The 25,768-nt window shown below is 43.5% G+C and overlaps 2 protein-coding genes across 2 annotated transcripts; both read right to left on the bottom strand.

Moving 5' to 3' along the window:
- Positions 1–732: 732 nt before the first annotated feature.
- LOC132257192 (choline O-acetyltransferase) lies at positions 733–25,108 on the bottom strand. The gene is made up of 8 exons (XM_059753987.1): positions 24,948–25,108; positions 8,748–8,827; positions 6,944–7,135; positions 4,545–4,717; positions 3,549–4,475; positions 3,281–3,488; positions 3,023–3,223; positions 733–2,642 (listed from the first exon to the last, which is right to left on the bottom strand). The coding sequence occupies exons 3-8, from the start codon at positions 7,094–7,096 to the stop codon at positions 2,445–2,447; spliced, it is 1,860 nt and encodes a 619-aa protein (XP_059609970.1). The 5' UTR covers positions 7,097–7,135; positions 8,748–8,827; positions 24,948–25,108; the 3' UTR covers positions 733–2,444.
- Positions 15,211–25,418, bottom strand: LOC132257191 (vesicular acetylcholine transporter). The gene is made up of 2 exons (XM_059753986.1): positions 24,948–25,418; positions 15,211–20,750 (listed from the first exon to the last, which is right to left on the bottom strand). Exon 2 carries the CDS (start codon positions 20,571–20,573, stop codon positions 18,861–18,863), a length of 1,713 nt encoding a protein of 570 aa, XP_059609969.1. The 5' UTR covers positions 20,574–20,750; positions 24,948–25,418; the 3' UTR covers positions 15,211–18,860.
- Positions 25,419–25,768: the final 350 nt, after the last annotated feature.

The raw sequence follows: 25,768 nt of genomic DNA, 5'->3' as shown, positions 1-25,768 counted from the left end.
CATTCCACAGAGTGGCTTTTTCATGATGTCTCACTAAATATTGGAACACATTTCGTTATCTGCTAAATTCACACATTTCTCTGGCTATATTTATGATATGTATTTCAGTTAATACTTTGCTCTCTTGCCTATGCCTATTTACACAGTTATGACGAGTAAGGTATTCTTTATTGATATGCATTGGTTATGCTCTCTCCACCACTCCTTCCTGATATAACGTCTAAGAAACTTCAAACATGTTTCCGGGGCACCCTTTTTGTTGCATCAAGAAAACTCTGGCGTTCATAAATGCAAACACATTTTAAACACTGCGCATTGTGTCAGTGATTATTTACACATGCTTTCAATCTGAATTTACGTACATAATATTTATTTATATATATGCTTCCTAATGCCTAACAAATGTTTGTGATGCTTCTCACCTATGATACACGTTGAAATTGACTGTAGTCTATGTTTCACTAATACATCGAGCGTGTGATTAGTCCAATAATGTTTTGACAATTAATAAGAACAATGAGAACTGAAAGGGAATTTTTTACAAGCACTTCCTGCAGTCGAATTCGATGAATCAGACTGTGTGTGTTTTTCATCCGTAGGAACTTTGGTCTCTTGTCAGCCAATTCATCAAATTCCATTGAGTATTTTTCACAATATTATTCCTGCCTTCTAAAACTATGATTATATCTCTTGTTGTTTTTTTACACTATCTCATCAATAATGCTATGATCATTCATGTTTACCTACTCTAATTATCTCTTTTTTTTTCTTTCTTTATCAATGGACAAGAGTTACTGTGCGGGCGTTCAACTCACAAAGGAACTGTCTATCGAAGTGTACTTTGACGTTCGATTTTTTTCTTTTTTGCCTTTTTTGTCCTTCGCGAGGATGAACTTTGAAAATAAAACTTAAAATCTAATTGTATCTTTATTATGATCCTATGATATCTAATCGTCAAAATACAGTACTTCTGCCTATAAGTGATCATTTATCTATCGAGTGCGCACACAGAGCAAATTAATAGCACTTCGTAGAGATCAGGAGAGACCCTGGAAAATGATCATATTGACAAAGCTGCGTGAGATTAAGCGAAAAAACTGTACATTCTATACAAATACTTTGGGACTACATTAGCGGCAGAATTTCCTTATTCTGCACCGCAACAAAGCGTAGCCCAAATTATATCAGCAATTTACAAGGGGTTACTAATAGAGATATTGAATGCCTCAACATTCAGTGTGTTGAAAGTTCCTTTGAAGATTTAGAGATCTTAGAAAATATTTCAAGAAAGAGTAGAAAATGAAGGAGAAAAATGAGTTTAAGGTAGCAAATTGTCTTCTCGAGCGAAGTTTTAGGTTTGAAGATAGATTTTAGAGTTTAAATACAGAAATTAGAAGATTTTGTGAGAAAAACGAGAGAAGAGAAGTATAGAAAAGTTAGAAAAATCTTCAATTTCCACATAAAACCTTGCGTAAAACCGTAAATATTCGATTAAAGATGAAGTAATGAAGCAATGTTGTCTATTTATTGGTTTTTGTGAGCTTCTCAAAAGAGAAATTCGCCTTCCGCTCTTTAAAAATGCTGCACAATAATTTGATAAATGAATTTTGAATATAGATAAGATCCCCAATATTAGCAACCCCTTGGCATTATATGATAAGTTGAATGAGGATATTTTTTTTCTTCATTATTTAGAGGGGCCCAAGAAAATGCTTTGTCCACGAAAAAACATCCAATACATCCCATGTTGTCCAATAAATATTCAGTTATTATGTCTTGTTCATGGTGGGCTACTAAACTAGAATTTGTGATATTGCTAATACACGCAGTGGTTTTCTACTTTTATCTACATCTACACATTCAATTTCACCTACAATATACTCTTCCTCCCCTCTGTATAATATACATTTTTAGGCATCTAACCTGGACACTCTGGCGAGTGTCCTGTTCTTACTACAAAATATCCGTTGATTGATATGTGTCGTTTTTCTTTTTTCCTTCAAGAATAGTCTAACAATATTATAGTTATTGATATGTTTCGGTTTCATGTCTTTTTCTTTTCTTCAAAAATTGTTTATACTTGATTATTTTCTGTATACAATTCTTTACGGAAAAGGCATAAAATGTGTCCTTTTCACTTCAAAGTTTCATCTAAAGATTCAACACAAAACATTTTTCTTTTTTCTTCTTCAATTAACACAGGAAATTTGTCAATTCAACAACTTTTAACACCAATAAATTCTCTCTTTTCAACACTAAATAGATTTTTTTCCCTCCTTTTTAGGAATAAATATATATATATGTTCTCTCTTTTCTTCAGAATTAGATTCTGGTGCACAAGCTTTCAAGTGTTTCTTCATTTTTTTTTTCACCCCACGTGATTGTAAAGCTTTCGATTCGTCAAAAGTTAAAATAAGCGTTCAGTGTTTTAAGGGTTGAAGTGTTTACGAAGACAGCAAATCTCGCATGATATCCAGTGAGTCCTGCAGCGACTTGGCGTATCGCGTGGCGCTGGTGTTCTCGGCGGAGAAGAAGGCCGAGATGCAGAAGACAATCTCGTCTGGATAAGGGTTGTACGAGCAGCCGTAGCCCTTCGGAGTCACAGGTCCGTAGCCCATGAAGCTGTCAGTTGAGCAAGCGACCTGCGCAAGCAATTGAGAATATTAGATTAGAAGCAATTCCCACAGAGAAGCTCTTCAAAGCCTCACTAAAAGCTCTCTCTCTCTCACTCTGTTGAGTTTTATAATTAATTACAAGCTCTTGCTGTTTTCATTCAATTTCAGAGATGCATCTCTGGAAAATTTTAATTAAATACTCTGTGAAAGTTTCACTTGTTATTGTATATATTCTTCTCCGAAAATATCCACTTACATAAACTTGCCAGGCATTTCGTGAAGTGCTCTAGTAAGAAGTGCTGAATAATTCGTGCAAATTGTGTGAAATTTAATTTATTTGCTTTATCACAGTGCTGAGTTTGTGCAATACAGACAGTATTTTGTGGTGCAGAGTCCTTGGGAAATACCTGACTCGTGGAGAGGAGAAAGCAGTTGGCGATTTTGTAGCTCTCATCCGTGAAGAGTTCGTGCATTGGACCGCCACGATCCTTGCAAGCCTCTCTCAAGCCCAGCAAATGGATGTCAATGCCATGTCCCAGGATGTTCTGAACCATGATCTCAGTTTGGCGAGCAGCTGCACATCTGAACAGCTCTCTCAAGTGATCCTTCTGCAATTCAAGTAATTTTACCCGCTGTTCTAAACACCAAAAGAACACTAGACTTACGCTGTAAATGCTGAAGGTGACTTTCTTAGCATCCTTGTCGTCTTCCTCCTTGTCACTTTCCAAAGGAACATTTGGTCCTTCACCCTGACACATGGCCTTGGCCCACTCCAGAGCCTCTGACGTTGCCGATCGGATACAGTCCACTCGTCCCAGGAGGAATCTTCTCGTTGAAGCGCTTTCATAAGTACTCACCAGGTGCCCATAGAGTCTGCAAGAAAGTGCAGCAATTAAGAACCTAAGCAATAGACTTCAATCGCTTTCTACTCACTTGTAGTAAGCCAACTGCAGAGCCAGTTGGATGAAGCAATCGGGACTCACTTGACAAGCCTTGATGAAGGACTTGCCGTAGGTCTGATAGCGATAGACGTAAAAGTCCAGATCCTCAATGCGTTGATCGAAGGACTTCGCCGCCACGACTAAGCGTCGCTGCAACGGTGGCTTTATCACCCATTCTAGGCGCTCTGGAGGTGGCAAATGATGCTGTCCAGCTCCCTCCTCAACGTTTCCCATCGCGTCAATGGCTCGCAAGATGCCCTCAAGGAGGAGAACCACAGCTATGCCCTCAGAAGTCGAGTGCTCATAGCACAGACCCCAAGTGCCGTCGTTGCAAACGATGATCTGCATGGTTTTGTCGAACCACCGATTGCCGCTGTTGTACTCACTTCCGCCGCCATGGATCATCTCGTGCTCCATGTTGGTCTCATCCCGGCCAGCGACGTGGTGTCCCAGCAGAGGATCTCCGTTAGTTGCCCTGGCGTTGAAGGAGGTGGGCAAGGACTCGTCCAAGCAGAGGAGAATGAGAGCTTGCTCAATCAGTTCGATGTTTCGCACATTCTGCTCCTCTTCCAGCAGAGCTTCCCTGTCGTGAGCCCACTCATTGCGCGCCTGTGCTGTGAGTAGGCCCACAGGTGGTGGCGTGGCTGGGAGACAGGGAGCGTCGCTGAGGACGTACAGGAGCTGAGATGCAATCTCATCTTCTGACAGCTGACCGCGATCGTTTGCTCGAATGGGGACGCAGTACATCTGATTGCGACACGTCACAATGATGTGCTGATCCGTGCGCCTCTCTGGCAGATACTGACTATCCTGAGGATCGCCAGGTCGCCGGCAGGAGCCGAGCAAGCGATGGTACTGAGCCATGCACAAGGGTTGTCCTTTCTCCCGCGAAGTCGCGCGCTCCATGGCGAGTTTTCCACTGTGGAAAATATTACAAGTTTGATAATGGCTTCGTGTGAATGGCATATTGATAAAGGAATGTATGAACCTGTCGAGGATGTCTTTGTGCTTCATGATGCCGTCAATCAGACGGGCAGAGAATCGAGCTACATCATGGACTGTCGTGAACTTGCGCGGAGGCAAAACCATCCCTGGATTAGAGTTGATTGGCAGGGCGAGTCTCACGTCCATGTACATGTCGTTGAGCCAGTAGTTGTAGGCCTGCGGAACAAGGTCTTCATTAGGTCACTGAGGTATTTTTAAAGATATACACTACTGATTAATCAATCAACGTTGATTGGTCATCGAGATTGGCCGATTGATTGGAATGCGCAAAATTCACACCTCAATTATTTATTAATTATCAATTTTCTTGTCAGTCGCACACGACTGGGGAGAAATCGATGCATTTTCCTGCCATGGCATTGAAGTATATATTGAAAACTTTTAGCCAACTTGCAACGCATGACATCCTGAGGGTGGATTCGTTAGGGAGAGAGGGAGAGAGAGGTTGTGTGAGTCGTATTTGAGGAGCAAATACACAATGGGAGAGCAAATGCCAATATAACAAGAGGCATCCCGCCACCCCTTTGTTGCCATGGGACAGCATCCGTTCCTCAATTGCGGAGGACCAGCTACTGAGTCAATATTTGTCCTGAAGCACACGCATCCCTCACACCCATCAGCACTCCCTCGCTTGTGCCATGTAGGGATGAAAAATTAATGAGATTAGACTGGGGTTGTTCCACTTTAAAATTCACTCCACGCGCACTGCCAAGAGTGCAACTCTCTCGCGTTTTTTTCGGCCACAGGCAGCACAAAGCGCAGAAGACAGAACCTGGGCAGGTGGAACAGTGTGATCGATGATCGTCTGAGTGTAATGAATCGCTCCACAATAGAGATAAATGGTAGGAATTACATGTCCGCGTGAAATGAGTGCAAGATAGTGAGTGTCACATTTGCTCCCTATAAAAGCCCATCGCGGCTTGTTGGTCTGGTCAAAGAATCGTGGGTGGTGAAGTAATCAACATGAAAGGTAACAAGCGGAGGATTAAAAGTTGTGTGACTCTTGTGCTAATTTTCCCATTTTGCAGTCTTCGTTGCCATCGTGGCACTCTGTGTCGTCTTCCGGGCTCAGGGCGCTCCTGTAGCCTCGGACAGACCTCACTGCACGGCCGAGAACATTGGGCAGCTCTTTCCCAATTGCCAGGACAGCACTGCGTACTTTCGCTGCATCGGACATGATGAATTCATGGAGTTGAAGTGCCAATACATGATGTTGTTCAATTCCGATGTGCAGAGTTGCGTGGAACAGAGTCTTTGGCAGAGATCTTCAATGTGCAGGGCTCAGGTCATGCCGGAGACTCAGCAGTGGCCTGAGAATCCAGCACAGCAGTGGCCTCAGCCTGAGCAAGGTTGGCCTCAGCCTGAGCAAGACTGGCCTCAACCTGAGCAAGGATGGCCTCAGCCTGAACATGGATGGCCTCAGCAACCTCAGTTTCCAGAGCAGAATTGGCCACAACAGCCGCAGAGTCCTGAACAGCCTCAATTCCCAGAGCAAGGTTGGCCTCAGCAGCCACAGATGCCTGAACAAGGCTGGTCCCAACAGCCACAATTCCCCGAGCAGAACTGGCCACAACAGCCGCATATTCCTGAACAAAGCTGGCCTCAGCATCCTGAAGAGCCACATTTCCCAGAACATGATTGGCCTCAGCAACCTCAGTTTCCGGAACAAGGATGGCCTCAGCAGCCCCACATTCCAGAGCAAGGATGGCCAGAACAGCCGCAATTCCCCGAGCAAGGCTGGCCTCAGCATCCTGAAGAGCCACATTTCCCAGAACATGATTGGCCCCAAGAGCCTCAGTTTCCGGAACAGCAGTGGCCTCAGCCTCATCCCGAAGTGAACCCCTTTCCTGAGAATGTTAACGACCACATCGGTCAGCAATTGCCCGAGTTTCCGTGCCAGCAACCTGAGCATCCTGTCCAGGAGTGCTGTCCTGTCGAACCGACGCCATGCCCTCCGTGCTGGGACGAAGGAGTCCATCTGCCAGAGCCTCCATGTGAGGGTCCTGAGCAGTGGCCGCCACTTGATCGCCCACCCCAGCAGCCAATTCCTCCGGTAGAAATCTGGCCACAGCCCAATCCACCGCAGCAGCCTATTCCTCCCATCGAGAACTGGCCACAGCCCAATCCACCCCAGCATCCCATGCCACCAGTCGAGAACTGGCCACAACCCAATCCACCCCAGCATCCCATGCCACCAGTCGAGAACTGGCCTCATCCTCAGCCACCAATTGGAGAGCGTCCGCCAGACTTCGCTCCACCGCCAGTCACGGAACATCCTCATGACGATCCCTGCTTCTGTCCATGAATCCAGCGGAGATCCTGATGCTGAGTGCTGTGCAGTGTGTGTGTGGATTTACAGAATGCGGAATAAAGTCTTCTTACCCAGTTCGCCTCCTCTTCTCTCTTCTCCACGAGGTACTGCTGCAGGATGGGGCCGAGTCCTGTGGGAGCGGAGAACTGCTTCACGATCGCCTTCACGCGCTCGTGATGCTGCGATGTGAGTAAGGGCTCCAGCAGGCGCAGGTACTCGGCCATTGTCTGTTCCAGCGGTGGGACAGGTACTTTTGGTAGATCCTGTGGAGGGAAAATAGTTTGAGTCCCTTGGAATTTAATTTATAAGAGGGATGACAAACGCCCTTGAGCGACGAATGAAAAAGGGACATTTTCGTCAGGGTGACTCACTTGGGAGGAAAAAAAATCTATATAGATAGTTCAATAGAGAAGAGCGGGGTAATTTCAGTCACGCTGGAAAATGCCTCGTTTTGCCCTATATGACAAATTGATTGAGTCACCCTTGGCGGGAATTTGCAAATCAAATGCGAACAAATATCGTCATCCCTGGGAGATTTCGCACCAAATCTATCGGTCAATGATGAGATTCATGGTGGGCTTGTGTGCTCAAGATAATGTTGAAATTCCTCACAGACGAGAGCCGAGGAATTCACTCAATATTTGCCAACATGTACAAGTGCGAGAAAATCCCTCAATGGGATGTGCCAATATTTGATTTGAAGGGCTTTCTTTTGCAAAAATCTCCCTAATTGGCTTCCACGGCAGGCGAGAAGAAGAGTCGGATCACCCTGCAAGCAGAGGGATAAATCCACCAGCTGACTTGCGTCGCGGCGCGCCAGTGAGGAGGTCAAAGGGCGCGCAGAGGGACGAAGGTGAGCCTGAGAGGTGAGCGATCGATAAAGGCACCTCGTGCTTGTCGTAGTGAGCTGACGGTATATATCCACTTTTTCACCGCCTCGAGAATTGCCGCCGAGCATGGAAATCATTCTCATTTAATAATGCGCCCCAACATGAAAGGGGTGCCTCTCTTCATTGTTGAGAGAGAAAAACACGAAGAGGAAGCACAATGTATTCATGGCAATTGAATGGGTTCTCGAGTGGACGCTATATAGTAATGAAAATAAGAATTTGATGGATGACTGTTTAATTGCAAGCTGAGAAATTCTCCATACGACACTTTTTTTCCCAAATAATGCCAAGACATTTAATCATCTCCTTTTTGGGGGGCGTAATTTATCCGTTTTTGCGGGTGGGTTAATCAGAAAATGAGGAAAATTGCTCCATCTCTGGCCACACCCTCGGCAAATTGATGTAACGATCTTGATTTAATTACAATCACCATCGATCCAAGAAGGGTTAAAACTCCCTCCCGAAGACATAATTGATACAATGCCGAGGAATTAATGCATAAATATTCACATTAACAGAAACATTGTATAAATTTACAGGATTTCGGGGGTGAGTTTTATCATTAATGCCGTGTGAATTCGTCAGATGGTTTGCTTTTTGGGCGAATAAATATGAAAAGGTATAAGCAAAATGGGGAGAAAGAGAGAGATTTTTCATGGTTTTTCGCACTTCTACTAAAAACATTGTGTGTGTTATTCATCTGAAAGTTTGCAATTTTTCCGAGTGCAGAAATCCTTATTTCCCTAACAAGGACACTCACACCCCACTCGAGAGTGAAGCACTTGAAATTCCTTCTCGCCTTTTCATCCCATTCCACCCTTGAAATGACTTAAGCTCCTATGGGAGATACAGTATTCAGAATTGACGTCCTACTTTGCATTACAATCTCTCGCTTGAAAGAAACATCCTTATTTCTGGGGCGTGCGTGCGAATAAGTCTCACACTCCTGGGCTTAATACATTCTATAGAAGAGGTGCAAACTTACTTCGGGAAAGCCAAACTCGTCCGTGGCCTCTGTTGTAGACAACCACTTTTTCGGAAGCGACAGCAATGAATCTCGCCATCCTGGAAGAGATAAAGAATTCTTGGTAAGAAAAAACCACTCATTTTCGCCTGACAAATGTGCACAGACACTCTTGAGAAGTGGGTGTTTTTCTTCGCCACCCTGTCAGCCTTGCTCTAAATTTTCTATTTGAATATTTTACAGTCACTCGTCGCCCATTCCAAAACGTGGGCGAGTTCTCAGAAAAAGTGCTGGAGTGAAATGCAGTGGAATTTTTAATGAAAATTTCCATTGTGCAGGAATTTCTTCGAACACAAGCAAATTACCACCAGTCAAGATACGATTTCTCCCAGTAATCCCGGATCAGTTGTGTGGTCACAAAACTTAATTGGAAAACTGTCTTTATATTGTGTTATCACGTCAATTCACCACGTTTCAAAGCCAAAGCATCCTTTTATTGACCTTCGAGCGTTAACTGAAATCTCAGCAAGAAATTTCAATTACCCCTTAATTGTTTGCTTCTAATAGTCTTTTTTCTGTGACGATCCCTTTTCCTCAGGAGCGCTTCTATATATACCTTTGAAAATTAATGTGTGTGTGCGCCCGAGGATGAAAAATCCCAAAAGCACGTTCTTCATTAAATTCCCTTCGCGCTGGATGGAAAACACAAACCACCCTTCGACATGTTACACCCCCAAATCAAATTACATTACCGTCGCCGGTGGAAATTTTGCAAAAACCTGCAATTCCACCCCTCAAGAGTTGGGCATCTCTGACATTTTATCCGGCGATGCCCTTTAATGTCGACGCTCGCTTTAAGGCTTTCTGCTGAATTACGAGTTATCCGAGAGAGTTATAACGTTGTTACATGCGTACGTGTAATAGAGAAAATGCCCTATGCCTCCCTCAGGACCAGTCTATTCTCCAGTCCCTCCTCGCCATTACCTTCCCTTCTTTCTTTTTCCTCCTCCTCACGAGGACCGTCAATCGCGCATCAGACAGCAAATAGAGACATTGACGCTCATCGTCAAGGAAGTTTTTCATCAGCAGCATCTCTGACAGGGACTGATTAATCGTCGGGAATGTTTTAAGGAGCTCCACATGAGAATCCTTAATTTTTCACGACTCTCTCAGCATGATGAGCGTGAATATTTAATGGCACGAAGACGAGCGTGAAAATTCGTCCTCCAGCCTTGCCTCCAGCAGAGTTGCTCCCTTGAAAATTTCACCAGGTCGCCATAAATCCTCATGAAAGCACAATCATTGCCAAAAGTGTCTCTTGAGAATGCTAGAAATCACGTTCACAATTGGATTTGCAAGAATGTGTTGCAGAAGAATTTCAATGTACACGTGTAAAATAAAATATCTTTCAGTTTCACTTCAAGTAATGCAAATTGTGAGATAGTTTCGAAAAAAAGAGTGTCTGAAGTAAAACTGTTGTATTATGTTTCTCATTACCAGATTCTGTCTCTGCGTTAAATTGGCAAAACTTATGAAAGATTTATGTAATTTAAGGTAAAGAAACTTCCAGCGATTTGCTTGGAATCTTTCAGTCTTCTTCAGCAGAAGCCAGGAAATTGTTGAGCAATCTATCTTTGTGCGATGAAAAGGTGTTCCTTCGGAGGGAAATCATGCCCATTTGCAGAATTTCCAATTTCTGCACACCAAAAGAGGGGTGGAACTGTCGAGAAAAGTGCTTGGGTGAATTTTGTATGAAGATGGGAAAATGTGCCTCTGGCTCAGATGTTATATTTTCCGACTCTTTCCATTGCATGTGTGAGTTGAGCACTTTCCACCCTCTCTACTTCTGAATCAAACACGAAACTCTCGGCAAGTTTTCCGCCGTACGATAAAAAAAATTTCTCCCAGAGAAAAACTCTTTTCACAAACACACATCAATTCACTAAATTGGAAAATGTTCGCCATTTTCGCGAAGATGAAGCAAATTGATACTTAACAATTTTGGCGGAAGAGAAGATGCTTGATTTCTTCCGGCTTATCGTGGTGACAATTTCCGAACGGAAAACTTTACCCCACTTTCTGTCCCTATTTCGGGGAAATCATTGTGGCTGCGAAGCCACAAGAGATTCCATGCGAGATTCGGCGAAAGGTCATGATGAAATGGGTGCTTTTGTTGGCTCTCTTATCAGTCCCTCAGACCACGCAACTACCTATAAATTTCATTTGCATCCACGCTCACAAATTAGAGACAGCGGACATCATTGGCACAATTGTAATTAGTATAATTACTGGCAAGTCTAATTGAGATAAAATCATATCGAAGCGACGCCCACACTTCTCGCTGGCTGATTTAATCTCTTTTGATGTCTGTGCGCCATAAATACATAAATAGAAGATGAAAGGCAATGATTCCACTCCAAGAGGGTTAGTGGGTTTTCACAGAGAGCATTTTCCATTCTCTGCAGGTGAAATGGCATTGCGCAATTTGCCGTGAAACTCTGCAAGCGACTGACACAATATTGTGAGTCACTTCTGAGAAACCTTAACGAGCGATTTCCGCTGAAACTGGGTTCGGTTTTTTCTTCAGCGCTCTATACAATTTTCCACTGAAAATCATTGTCAAAGGAGAGAAGAAGTTTCGCTTTGTCTGCAGGAAAAGGACAAGAGAGAGGAAACGAAGTTAAAGAAACCCTCATTTATTGATGGTAAATTGGTCGAATTGAGCACTTAAATTGGACGCTGGGAAAAATAAAGGCGCTTTTTTTTGGAGAAATTTTAAAGTTCTCCAAGTTAATCCCAAAGTGTATTGGCAATAAATCTTTATTGTTTTTTCTTCCTCGTCAAATCCTCCGCATGGAATCGTCAAAACTGTGACGGTTTTCACGATTTTTGCCAAATAGATTTGCAAATTGAATTGACAACACGTTAAATTGATGTTATTTGAAAATAGCACACTCATCCGTCATCGATCTCCGCCTCAAATTGGATTTTTCTTTTTATGAGCGGAGGAAAATTTTCCACATGAAATTCAATTAGGTTCATCCCTTCTCCATACGAAGGCAGTCTATGAAGGGATGTTGTATAATTTAGGAGAGAAGTTTGTGGTGGAAATCTTAAAGTTCTCTTCGTGTCTCGTCTTCGTCAAACAAATTGCCGGGACTTTTATTTTAAAGTTTCATATCAGTCGAGAGAAGCAATAGAAGTGAACCTTTCGACTCATAAGACACTTATCTTGTGCACTTCCATTCTCTTTCATCCCTCTCAAGGAGGAAATTCGAGGTGAATCCTCTTGGTGAGCATTCTTCATTCATCCTCCCTTTTGTCGGGGGAGAAGCTGAGTGCAGAGCTGGCAAGTGTGTAGATTAGAGATAAGCCATGGTATCGTGAAGGCCTGCAATATCTTTTCCAACACCCCTTTTCAACTCGCTCCTCTTCTTCCCTCACATTTCTTCCAAACAATGCAATGATAGATTCCCTGATGAAACACAATCATTCCTCAGGAGGAAGTGAAGAGTACAGAGCATGTGTTATTTTACCCATCGCATGTACAGTTTTATGCTTCAATTCCCCATTCCTTTTGAGCATTTGAGACAACTCATCGCCTCCAGCATCCACCCAAGCTCTGCGTGACGCCGGTAAATAAGTATTCCGTGATCGCGCGAATCTTCAGGACGCGACAGGCCTTTTAGTGGATCATCCAGGGGGTGAATAGAAGGGGTTGCAGGTGAACGATGAGAGTGAAGGTGTTTGTAATACGATTTCTGCCATTGACACGGAATCCTGGGGAGAATTCCGCCCACTCAGACTGCCTGCAAGTGGCAGTCGTGACAAAAGGGAAGAGTTCATGCGATTGCTTTAAGAGGAGAAGAGCTTTAGGATTCCAGCATGGACTACTTCGGCGGATTTGTCCTGGGAACAGTCAATTATGGCTCTGCTCCAGTCGGATACCCTCAGGTATCCTCGCACGCTCGCGTCACTCGTCCTTTTTCCCATCACAAAAGACGACGAAGAAGGTGGGTTCGTTGCAGGGGGAACATGTTACCTCGTTAGTTTCCTCGTTTATTTTTGGTCGCTGCAAGTGGGCGGGCGAGCAAAAGGGGGATGAACGATGACTGGAATACAAATGTATACATTTATACAATGTTGAACACAACATAATCTCGCATCCTCATCTTCAGACTTTCTCTGTCCCTCGAGTTCTCCGTCGGAGGGATTTCCTCACCCTCGTGAAGAGTGTATATTGTACGTAGTGTGGTTTCGCTGCTCACCAAAGCTAATATTGTCTCTCGACTTGGGTGGGAGAGGGAGAGGAAAAAGAGGAGCGAAACTAAATCCAACAGCTTACAACACTTCTTCTCCAATTCAGCACATTTCTTCACGGCGATTGAATTGGACAATGTACGAGTGGGATTAATTTCTTCACGGCGACTCAATTTCACTGCCGCAATTCATGGAGGGACAAAGCAAACACGTGCCGATAAGGGGTTAACCAGTTGTCCTCGAAATTCTCTAAAGAGACAATCATAATAATCGACCGAACAATAATTTCATTAGTTCCGCGCCGACACAATACACTTTCCGACCAGTCACGTGGCGACAATTTCTCCCTCTGCACCCTCTTCAGATCCTCAGCAGCGACATTACATTCAAATTAAGCAATTAAAACATCCCCGAACTGTATAGAACATTTCTCCACCAGCAAAGGCGAAATTCACTTCCGCTCAACTTCAATTTCCTGCCTTGGAATTTTCTCTCATGGCAAACACCAAATCCGGCAGGTGAAAAATTTCCTGCACTCTCGCCACCCTTCGCGTGGCGCCGCACAATGGGTCCAATTTAGCGACAGAGGAGATTTTCGCTCTGGAATTTGCTCCTCGTCATTGTTTCCTCAGCCAGAAGTTTGTTCACATAATTAGTGCAATTCCTGCGTTCTCCCCTTTTTCGTCACTCTCGCCAACCCCACAGACACTTCCCCAGGATTCTCTCCCTCTGGATGCTGCGCTGAACATAATTTCTGTGGGTGTGAAAGGTATTTTCAGCGGTTATATTGCTTCATTGCCTATGGGTGAGAGGAATTTCATGCTATGAAGGACTTTAAGAAATTTATGAACATGTGAAATTTTCCTGATTGCAACACTTGTGCGATTTCAGAGGAAAAACCTTAACAAAAGAGAAATAAATCACGCTGAAATTTTCAAGCTCTCCGCAGCGCGATTGAAAAAAGAGAGAGGAGGAATCTGTGGAGGATAGGAAAATGAGAAAGAACAACAATAAAGGTGTGGAAATTGACAAGCATTAATCATAATTTTCCATCATCGGAATGGGATTTGCGCGAGGGTGAAGTTCTGACGAGAGGAAGCACTGAGAGAAGTTCTTTTATGCCGCCTGACCCCGAGCACAAAGGCACCCCTCCAAGGCCTCCTCACCCTCTCTGAGGGATGATTGTGTCTGGTGCTTTATTAACAAAAACCCATTGAGCTACACAATTCCCGTGCCACACTTACATTATTTACTCGTTTTATCACGTCCGGTGCGCCGTAAAGTGCATGAAACCACCCTGAATTTTTCCCAACAACAGGAGGGGCGAGGCGCACATTTTCCCCGTCAAAGTGCATACAGTGTAGGGGCGGTGAGGGTGCGTGCGTGGGTTTTTTGAGGAGGAGGGTGGAAATTTACATTTGAGTCTAAGGTCGTCAGCCTTAAGGAGGGAAAAGTTTGTGGGACGACGAGATCTGCACTAACGATATTACCATACCAAATTGGACTAATATACTCACTTTCATATGGAAATATTTGATGTGGTGAGGGTGGATTTTAATGAGGCACGCCAGAATTGAAAACTTTCTCTAATGGCGACTCTCGTCTTGCGCGGGAAAATATTCACGTGTGCGGGAAAATAGGTGGATTTTTTTTTACTTCTTCCTAACGGGGCGGATAATTTCTGCTTTTGACACATTTGACGATGAAATTGCTATCTTTGGCCATGACTTCTCCTCCTAACAAGTATGGAAAATTTCATTTTAGAGCTGGAATTTGAATATCTAATTTCTAACCAATGGTTAGTTGAGTGCCCATTCAATTTCAACTTCAATTTCTCATGTTTCTGTCGATAGAACTTTCGTGCAAACTTTCACCAGAGGCGAGGGTGAAATAGGAGGGAAGAAAGCCATTACCAGTAAATCTATCCCTGTGCCACTCCTCTTTGCAATCTGCCAGGCTCTCTCCCTGGGATTTATTGGCATTTAAATTCTTCTCGTTCGTTTCTCATTTGATTCCATCACGTCATGGGAATTTTCCGGGATTCCGACCATGAGCGGGAGGAGGAATTTAATGAAGATTTCTCAAAATTGGCCGCCTCAGAGCTGCTATCACGCGCTTCTCCCCGGCAATTTATCATAAAAATTCTCCCCCAACATCACGAATCGAGGGGTGACTGTTTTGTCATCAGAAAGATGGAAATTGTACACATCTCGCAATAATAGTGTTATGGTGAGAAAAACGTATTTGTGTACAATGATGATGGTTGACAATATTTTCTCATAACACGAGGGTTGGTATGCGACAGCATTCTTCATGGTATTATGAGGAAGCAATAAGGGGGACTATTAGCTCATACTTTCCTTCCCTTCTCATCCAGATAGCGCAACAACAAAAGGGGATGAAGACACTCTCAATGATAACCACATTGCTTTTTTTCGGATAACAATCAAAAGTTTAATTGTAATTGTTATAAGTTATATGTTTTTTTTTTCTTCTTTAAAGTTATAGCATACACATTTTTTTTATCATTTCTTCACTGCTTCTTTTTTGCCGTGAGATTTTACACATTCAGTAACTTATCAACGGGGAACAAAATTATATGCTTCCATCATTAGATATTTTGAGGAAAAATGAATAATTGCATTCTCAATTATGTTTTAAATATACTCAAATATATCTGCACAATACTACATCAACAGGAATATTACTTCAATTGTTAGCCTACATTTAGTTAATGGTAGTTTATTTAATGCTGCTCATTTTTTTGGGTTACATTTCATATTCTTGCTATTTAATTACAGTCGCTCAAGAGCAGATTCACAAGATACGGCGTTATTGGATTGTGAAATATGCCATATATTTATATCTGTTATGGGGAAATTCTTATTTATTCATTACAATTTTGGGGGCAGAATTTTCTGTAACAGAAATCATACTTGCCAACACAAAATGTCACATATTGTAATCGATAATTGATTACTAGTTGTTAAATTGTTATCCGCAACCATCAGTAGATATGTAAGGCTTAGTGTAAGACTCACACATTTACTATAGTGATTTATATTGACGGGAATTGGGGCGTGTCTTGTAAATCTGTTCTTTACCTTTGTGATAAATTTATAATCTTGTTTATTTTTCACACTGTAAAATCAAAGAAAAGCCATTGTGATGGAAAATACCAATTATAATTCTTCCTACATTAATAATTCAATTTGTTACATTGTTTTTGCATTCTCTGAAAGGAGCATAATAGTACTATTTACCGTCTAATTTTAATCCTATATTACACTTGCCGGCACCATAGTCTCTTCATTCTTCATCCTCAAGTCTTGGGGCGTGAAAATGCAAGAGATTTCTAGGTAGATTTTCTCATTCTCTACAGCAGAGACTGTATTTACACTAGGGATTATGTTCAGGGTATGCTTTAAATGCGCAAAAAAACACCTTCGAGATATTTGCTTCACAGATATACACAATTTTCTCAAGACGCGGCGAATAATATTTGTTATGAATGGAAATTTTGTTGAAAGAGCGGTGGAATATTTCATTTTTTAATACTTTACACCTACATTTTACATATAAATTATGTATCCTAAATGGTATCCTTTCGAAATTCACTGGTATGTTCAAATAAATGCTGCTTAAAATGGAAGGTTTCGCTGATTAAATGAAAAGAAGCTCTCTTATTGATTTTTTTTTCACCTTTTGTTCAATGGAAATAATGCCAGGAATGAATACTTTATAGAGCAAAATAATGTATAATAGCTTATCCTTCTTATTCACTTCCAGTTTATATACAAATGCAACATTGTTCGTACATAATTTCCTTATACAGTATTATTCTATATGATTCTTTCTCTCAACTACGTCTATACATTGGTTTCAACTTCATGTTTCATGACTTTGAGGGTTTATATTGTACAGAAGATCCTCTCATGCCCTCATCTTTAACGACCTACAAATCATTCCTATAATCTTAAGCATGTCTCTCTGCTTGATTTTTGGTTTTTATCCCCAATAATTGAACCTACGTGATAATTGTGACGATTAGTGTGAGTCCCAGAACGCTTCTGATCTTTACATATTTTCAATGTTTTAGCGTCTAGCATATCTACAGATTATCTCATCTACCTCCGCTCCTATCATGTCATCTTGTTTCTTCTTCTTTTTTCCTTCTATAATTGGTATTATGGATTATACATAAGTTAATTGTTTAAATATCTAATGCTATAAGTAGTTAAATTTATTTAGATTACTGTTAAGTCATGATTATTAATTACTCAAGTTACAATTTTTTTTCTCCATTTTGTATTGCTTCGTTAAATTACGGACTGGATGTTTTTTTTCTGGGATTCCTAAAAGTTTATCCGAATTTATATTTAAATCAAGGTCTCTCGGGATTTGTCTTATATGTGGTCTCTGGCTTGAATTGTAAATCAAGTTTCTCTTCACTAACTTCTGCGGTATTCGATGTACGACTTGGGCTCACCCACCCCTACAGGGGACCTTTCGATATTGTGTAACACTGCATTTGGGTCTAACTTTTACATGAGGATCGCCTCCTCTAAAGGAACTCAAGCGAAGAATCAAAAGGAAAATACACCAGGATTCTCTGACACTATACGCTACCCTATTACGATTAATTGATAAACTTGATATGACTCGGTAATGATAAGATCCAAACCTAAGTCTTCCATCCATCCAACCTCACATCCAATGACATTCTGTCTCTACTTTACACGTAATGATGTTTGCCCTTACACTATGTCTCTTACCTTTAGTGTCTATCTGTATCCTTTATCCTTAGATATAACTATCCATCCTCAATATATCTATAATAAATTGGGATCGTGAGGCCTTGATGTGGACCTCAGTTTTCCCGAATAATATCACTTTGGTAAAAATCAGGCGAGTCACATGACTCTGATATGTATCGTTACCTTGGTTGTGTCTTAATGTTATAAAACGTGGCGTGGCTCCTGATTAGAGCCCATCCACCAGAACCCATAAGATAAGTCAACTCATATGCCAACCGATTTTGATCGAGCAGGGAGTTCGGATGGGCTGATACCAATAGTGGGCGACCATCCTACCCTTGAGCGAGCACCCAATAGACGTGCAAACTTGTGTGATATGTATGCGATACCGATGCCGCGGCGGAGCCTCCCCTCGATCCAGTTGACTTCCTACATGCTAGAATATTATACTCCTAAATGCCTATAGCTAAGATATGGGAGCTGAAAATGAACCAGGGAGGGGAAAAGAACCATCAGAGTGTATTAATAAATTTTCATTAACATCGAATTGGCGCTGCGGCGAGGAAAAATTGAAAATTCTGCGCAGAGAAAGTTTCCGCATTATCCTCGCACTCTAACCCTCCTTTTCTTTGGATATACCAATTCAATTTAAGAGCACACGTAAAATCTCAAAAAGTCTCAATATAACTCTGCAGCAAAATATGTCCAAGTCACTGTAAAATATTTACAACAGTTTAATATATCTCTCTATACATAGTCCACATTTATATAGTAAATATCTTCATTTTGTATATAGATAATTGCATATAATATTCTTTCTGGATATGTATTTGATAATTGTGTGTCTTCTCTTGGATTATATAGACGCCTCAATTGTGCTGCGAACAGACCTAACAAATTTTCAGTGAGATTTTCACATTCGAATTTATAGCGACAGTGGTTGTAAACAAGGCTCGAACAATACTGGCCAATCAATATTCTGAAAACCGTGGTCAGTAATTAACAATTGCAGAGGGAGCAATTTCCCCGCTTTCATGCACGTTTCAATAAGAGTGATAATTTCTGCAACAAGAAGAGCATAACACAAACGATAACGAGTGGGAGGCGGGAGACCACTTTAGTAGCCCTGTCGGAAGGGATTCGACACTTGTCTCCCCTGCTCTTGTGGGGCCTGTTCGCCCTGCCTGAAGGGATTTGCCACCGGTTGCTGAGGCAATTGTCTCTGTTGCTGGTCATACACTCCACCTTGCTCCTGATACCCGGGCTGATAGCCCTGCTGCTGCTGATACTGGTAGGATTGATCGTACTGCCCCTGAGCCACATACCCGTTCTGATCCTGATCTATGTTTGTCTCCTGCACCCCTTGCTCCTCCTCGAACCGACCATACTCCAAATGGTTCTTGTAGTCTCCCACCGGTTTCTGGTCGTGCATTGTATAAGTCTGGTATTCCTTGGTGGGCGGATCACCCATGAGGATGTTGGCCTCACTCTGGAACGGCTTGAAGTCGTAGATGTGCTTGAGATACGTCAGAACAGGTGCATACAGGAGGTTCGAAAAGGCTATCAGGACATTCAGGGCAGTGAAGCCTATCGTCTCCACAATCCCGCCTGCAATTATGGGCCCCACTGCATACGCTAGGGAGTAGGATATGTCAGCAATGGCGTAGATACTCCCGTACACTGAGACGTAGCGCACATCCACGAGATAACCTAGAGTGGGCAACAGGGCCGTGTCGATGAGGGCAATACCGAAGCAAATGCCACAGATAGGAATCATGAGCACCTTGTAGGAGGAGGAGAAGGGTATGATAAAGCAGCAGAGGCCTTCCAGAGCCAGTCCGCCGGCTGCCATCAGCCACTGGTGCTGCGGATACTTTCTGGCCATCTTCACTGTTATTACAACTCCGAAGACGTGGGGAAAGAAGGCCGGCAGCCAGATCATGCCAATCTTCCAGTTTTCAGTCGTGAGGTTGTCCTCCATCCACAGCGATATTGTGGGCTCGAGGAAGGCCAGGGCGACATTGCTCATCATCAGGGCACCGGCACACACGGCAATGTAAGGGTCCATCATGAGGCGCCAGATGGGTATTGTAGGCGAGCGCTCGTTCTGCCTCTCGGCCAGTTGCTCCTTCACCGGCTTCATCACCAGCAACAGCATGAGGCCGTCGAGGAGGCAGATGAAGGACAAGATGAGGAAGGGCACTTCCTTGCCGGCGAATTGGTACAGAGCGCCGCCGAAGGGTGGTGCGACCAGGCACCCGAAGCTAATGAAGGCCAGGGCGATACCCAGAGCGCGCGAGCGCTCGTTCTCCTCTGTGAAGCGGTCGGCAATCATGGCGAGACCTGAGGTGTCCGCGAAGGCTGAGCCGGCGCCCTGCAGGGAGCGCGCAAAGAAAAGCACCCCGTAACTGCGACCGCAGGCGAAGACGGCCGTCGAGAGGAACATGATTGTCAGGCCGATCATCATGGGTAGGTCGTAGCCGATGCGATCAATGATGGCGCCCGAGAAGGGGTTCACCATGAGCTGGACGATCGCCTTGGAGGCGAACAGCACCCCAGTGGCCGAGTCCTGGCCGTGGTGGTCGTGCGGCATGGGCTTACCGTTAGTGGCATTGGCCATCTCCTCCTCAATCCCCCACGCCCCGATGTAGCGCAGGTAGTCGGGAATGATGGGCACGATCACCATGTACAGCATGTTGTCCAGCAGCAGGGCGATGGACACGATCACCAGAATGAGGCGACGCTGCATCACCGGCTCCTGGATCTTCGTCCATACGATCTCCTTCACGTCGTTGAACTCCAGATTAATCACGGGAATGGTCCAAGACATGGTGGCGCTGGCTTTGGGGCTGACTGTCTCAAACTCTTTACCTCACTTCACGATCGATTGGCTGCAGATAGCGCTGGTGAGCCGGTGTCAACGCATGATGGCCGCATGGGTTAGACCTGAAGGCTGCACAGTTGCTCATCGACGTGCCCAATATCTTTCATTCCGCAAGAAGGCAACCTTCAACACACAGAAACAATATTTTTACTTTAGTCTTGGGCATAACAACAAAACATATTTGGTGTGAGGCATCAACCAAAAAGGTACTAAAACCAGACTCTTAATTTGCTATTCGGCACACGCGATATCTTAGTTATGATTGAAATGTTGTTTCTGTGGTTTAAGGATGCCCTCATTTCATCAGCGTCTCCCTTCTTACATGCTACATATACAAAAAAACACAGCGCTTTTGCTTTACAAAGTTACAAAGGTAGCACAGAGATTCCTCAGCTCTAACGTCTGCAAGACTCTGGTTATCCGGCAAGAGTGTCTTACCCTAGAAAACACACATTTCAATCATAAGGAAATATCTAAGAGTGCTTCTTGCAATTAATCGACGCCGCCGGGCAATCTTTTCCGATATTGCGGCCAACAAAGACATGAATACAGTGCTCACCCCCGCTTTCGTTCCTTTGAAATGTGGTCGTTTATGCTCTCTCATTTGGGGAGGAAATTGAAGGGGATATATGGAATTCATATGGCTTTCCTTTCACATGATCTCGCCTCATTGGAGTAAATTGTGTGATTCAAGATGATTTGGCCACTATTTGTACCTCAACCCCAAACTTTTTGCTGAACCAAAAGCCACCCTCTTCTGCTCAATGGCATTAGGGCTATTATGCGGTTCACAGAACTTGAGGATTTCCGTGGCTTTAAAGTGACCACAATTTTCTTGCAGAATTACATAAACTTGTAAGTTTTCTCCGTGTGAAATTGATGGAGTTTTTCTAGAGCTTCACTGGGAGAACATAATTTTGTTGTTGGCGAACAAGTGTGAGGGGATTAATGTGAGAGCCACGCAGAAAGGGTGTTAAATGGATTGGAAGTATTTTATTGGTTGTCTATTGTCGGGAGTGCCACGGCAATTATGCAATTCCCTGACATTCTAGACGACATGCTATTTTGTGCGTGTGATAAAAATATCCTGACATGGAAAAAGTCGCCCTATTAAAGTAGAGAGATCAGCAAGATTGACTCTTTGCATGGTGAGGAGTGAATAATTGACGACGTCAGGTGCCTAAGCAGGTGAAGGTGCTTTTACTCCACTCTTTTTCTCTCTCTTTTCCCCATGAGTATTCGAACTACCATCCGCGATACTTTAAGAAAGTCCGTAATTCTCAGCACGCAAATGACTCTGGTCACGCAACCGCCCAAATATTGATTCACCCAAAGTATTCCATCAAACCCCGTGTGGAGAGACAAGAAAAAAAATGTACAACTTTCTGCCAATTTGAATATTTTTCCGTGTGGGAGGACCTCATTAAATTTGCGCAAAAGAAAGCGCCTCATTTCCCATTCCTTCCCTTTTAGAAAATGTGAGGAGCGTAATGGTAAATATGAAAAAACACCGCGAAGACGACTGTCACTGAAGCGAGGTGAATTACTTTGCCTCCTAATCGAATAAGTTGCAAAATTTTCAATTACAATAAAAATATGAATAAGTAATGAGGTTTCTAGCGACCCTCGCGAGGGTACAAGTCCACATATAAAGCATCAGAAATTCAGGGGAAATGGAAATTGTGTCCATTCATCCACCGTCTGGCACCTTATAAAATATTCACACGAATGTTGCTAAATAACGAGTGAGATATTCAATACCGGAGGGCGCCCGAAATACCTCGAAAGCGAGGGGATGAACATATATTTGTGCTGCTATGTTTGTTGAGGAGAGAGACACCCCTAAATCAAATGCAGCGTTGAGGCGAAATTACCTTTCCTCCCCACGGAGGAAGCCTACAACCCTCGTCACGGCGATCCTATTTCTATATTTTCTATTTCTAGCCCAACTGTTCTTGCCTCTGCCATTTGACTGATGCATGGCGACGGTATCCCCTGAATTTCTATCGGCTGTAGTCAAAATATTGATAAAATCACTGACATCCAATTTGTAATTAGACACGGGAAGGAAGACACCTTTCCGTCTCGGGAACCCTTGGCAAATGAATCGATTTTTCACCCGAATACACCCTCGCTTCCACCCAAGAAAATTCACAAATTTATAATGTTGCCGCCATGACGGAGACAATTGGACTGAAATGGAGAAAAATGATAAAAAATATGCAAATTGGTGACCAATTTCTCTCGTGATTTATGAAAAATTCATGCCCTTGGCGGTTACTGAATAATTTAGACGTGGCAAAATCATGCATTAAAATTCACTGCACAGATATTTTAGTTGTGAATTTTTCATATAATCATAACTTTTGTATTGAATTCTCCCGTATTCTGTCTGTATTTTTATATCCTTTTAACTCTTCAGTTGTCAAATTAAGTGCTAAAGAGAGATTGAATCCAAAAATACCTCCTTCACGACCTGTCAATAACAATTTCATGGTCACAAGATGGAAAAGCCAACCCTCTGAGAGCATTTCCTGAGGGTATTTCTGGAAACTCATAACCTATTTTGGAAATAGATTAATCAATCCCATTGAAATATTTATTGCTTCGCAGCCTTGAGTTGTTCAAAGCTTGGCAAAGTCCTTGGAAACTCTGTCCACCCCGAGTGGTGAAAAAAACAACATCGAAAATCCACCCTTCGCTGAGGCATGAAAATGCAAAGCCGTCGGTGGAATTCCCGAGAGAGCGACCGCAGCCCCTGGACAAGGGTTGCAAATTAGAGACAGCTGGTGTAGGATTTCACAGGCAAAAGCACATCTCATGTTAATCTCTTGCGCTCATCCCACGCGCGGCTCTCCCAGGAGACCTGTCCTGGGCGCTCGAAAGTGAAGTTATATGCTCGTCTTGGGAGGATTTCGCATCGCGACGAGGGGCTGGAGTCACAACATCGAAAGACACTCCGCGGAGACAATGCCGAAACTCACGGCGGAGGAAACAATAAAATGAATACAAATTCCGCCTCTGGGTGAGGGTGGCTCAAGATATTGCCAGGGTGAAGCATAGGAAAGATGAATAATTTAATTTTTTCACCCCACCCTTGGCGGCTCAGGTTGTTTATTCTGCTCTCTCTCCCTTAACTTTCACCATGGCGAATTACTGTGGGTTTTTATTATTATTCCGTGTACACTGCAAGACATTGCCATTCTCCATCATGATTCTCAGCGGAATGATATTAAATCGAAAAACAATATCATCCCTCAGACACGGCGGTTGCGAGAGGGTGAGAAAGAAGCGACATTAACTTGAGGGGTGGAATGATAAGTTTGCGTTACTGCGAGTCTTCTGTGACGCTAAAGCTTTGATGGTGTGCAAAATTGAATGGATAAACAAAGAATTACCGAGAAAGGTGAGGAAAATTACGCACCTCTCTCACTCTCTCTTCTTCGGACAATCAAGTTCTTCCGCACCGAAATCTCATTACAAGAATCCCAGGCATTTATCAGTGTTGGGTAATTTGATTAATGTCATCAATTAAATTCAATCAATGTCACCTTCTCAGATGCATCAGTCATCATTCACCCCTCAAGAGAACAAACCCCAAATGCTCATCGTACAAGCAATTTTTCCAAGGGGGACAATTAAATAAAATTAATAATCTACCCTGTGTCATAAATTAATCTCGTCAGAGGGGCTAAATGAGTTTTCATCTTGGTGGCCTTTTCCAACCACCAGAAGAGCTCTTAATTGCACTATTTTTCATTTTATCCCCCCGCGATTTGTTTTCTTTGGAAGAGATTCTGAGGAGAAGAGTTAATTTCCGCAATAATCAATTCTGTTTTAAACGGTTTAAGCTCTTCAGAAAGTAATATATTTGACTGGTAAAGTATATTTTCAAGACTATCTTAAAAGACAGGGAAAGTTTCCGACGGTATTCTCAAGTTCTGAAAATCCGGAGGGTCTTTTTTAGGTCATGCGATGTGTCTTTTCAGGGCAGTTTTCACCATAACTAAGCACACCTTTTTAAAATAATCATACCCTATCAATTATTATTAACCCCAGCGCCCCAAAACATTCAGATTTCCACAAGTATTTTCCGTCGCGTCGAAGGTCTTCTCGTGTCGAGTGTAAATAAATTAACGGCTTTCGTGACTACGATTTCCCAGCATTTATTTATCAACGATCCCCTTGATTGGGGGCTTACGCAATACTTGTACACAGCACCGAATTCTGAGGGCAGAGAATTGCACATCCCCTTTCCGGGCAGGTATCCATTTTGAATGGGCGGAAAAATGGGGGGTTAGACAGTTACGTAACACTCACCTGTATCGGGAATTGCCCCAGTGAGCCGATTCGCGAGGAACCCACGGATATTTGTGACGACTCGCTGTGGGGAGTTGGGCCCCCCGAAGAAGGCACCACCGAGCTTCGAGAACAGGGCGGAATCTCCGCTGCTGGGCCCCTCCGAAGACGCCACGGTCTCGCGTTATGCAATCGGCCTCTGCTCGTGCGAAAAATGTAGGGTAGCTAGGCTCTCCTCCAGGCGACACTTATCACTTTATCACTCTCTCTCTTGTGAACTCAAAACTCTTGTATCACTGACAATGTCCTGGATTTCATTTGCAACGAGTCTCTGTGCTGGGCAATTCCTGCGATCCTGGGCCTCCTGGGTGGTTGCGCCCCAGCCTACGGGGGGACTGGGTTATGCAAGAGGGCCTCCCGTCCAAAAGTACTGTGTCTGCTGTTGGTTTCCTGCAGCCAGCGCGGTCCACTCGACCTGGCCTTGCTGAACTGTAGCTTCGATCTGCCGGGCTCTTCGTGCCAGTCCTCCGCCACGTCTCGGCGGCCCCTGCGCCGGAAGAGCCTTCCCCTGGTCCCTGTGCGCATGCCCCGCTTCCTCGCCCGCCCAACCCCATTGGCTGAGGCCCGCCGTGACGTCACTGCGTGACTTTCCGCTCCCCCACGCCAGTTGGAAGGGCTGGGGGCGCATTGTCGCCCCGCGAGGCATCAATTGGTGAAAATCCCTTCGAGAGAGATAGCCCGAAGACAATCACTCAAGGACCGTGGGCGACGCAGTGGACAGAAAAAAGGACAACTCAGGAGGAAAGAAATGTTTGCCAAATTGACCCCAATTCCTCACACAA

Source organism: Phlebotomus argentipes, unplaced genomic scaffold (assembly GCF_947086385.1).
Source record: "Phlebotomus argentipes unplaced genomic scaffold, Phlebotomus argentipes genome assembly contig_42, whole genome shotgun sequence".
Taxonomy (NCBI): Eukaryota; Metazoa; Arthropoda; class Insecta; order Diptera; family Psychodidae; genus Phlebotomus; species Phlebotomus argentipes.
This window is presented reverse-complemented; position numbering and strand designations above follow the sequence as displayed.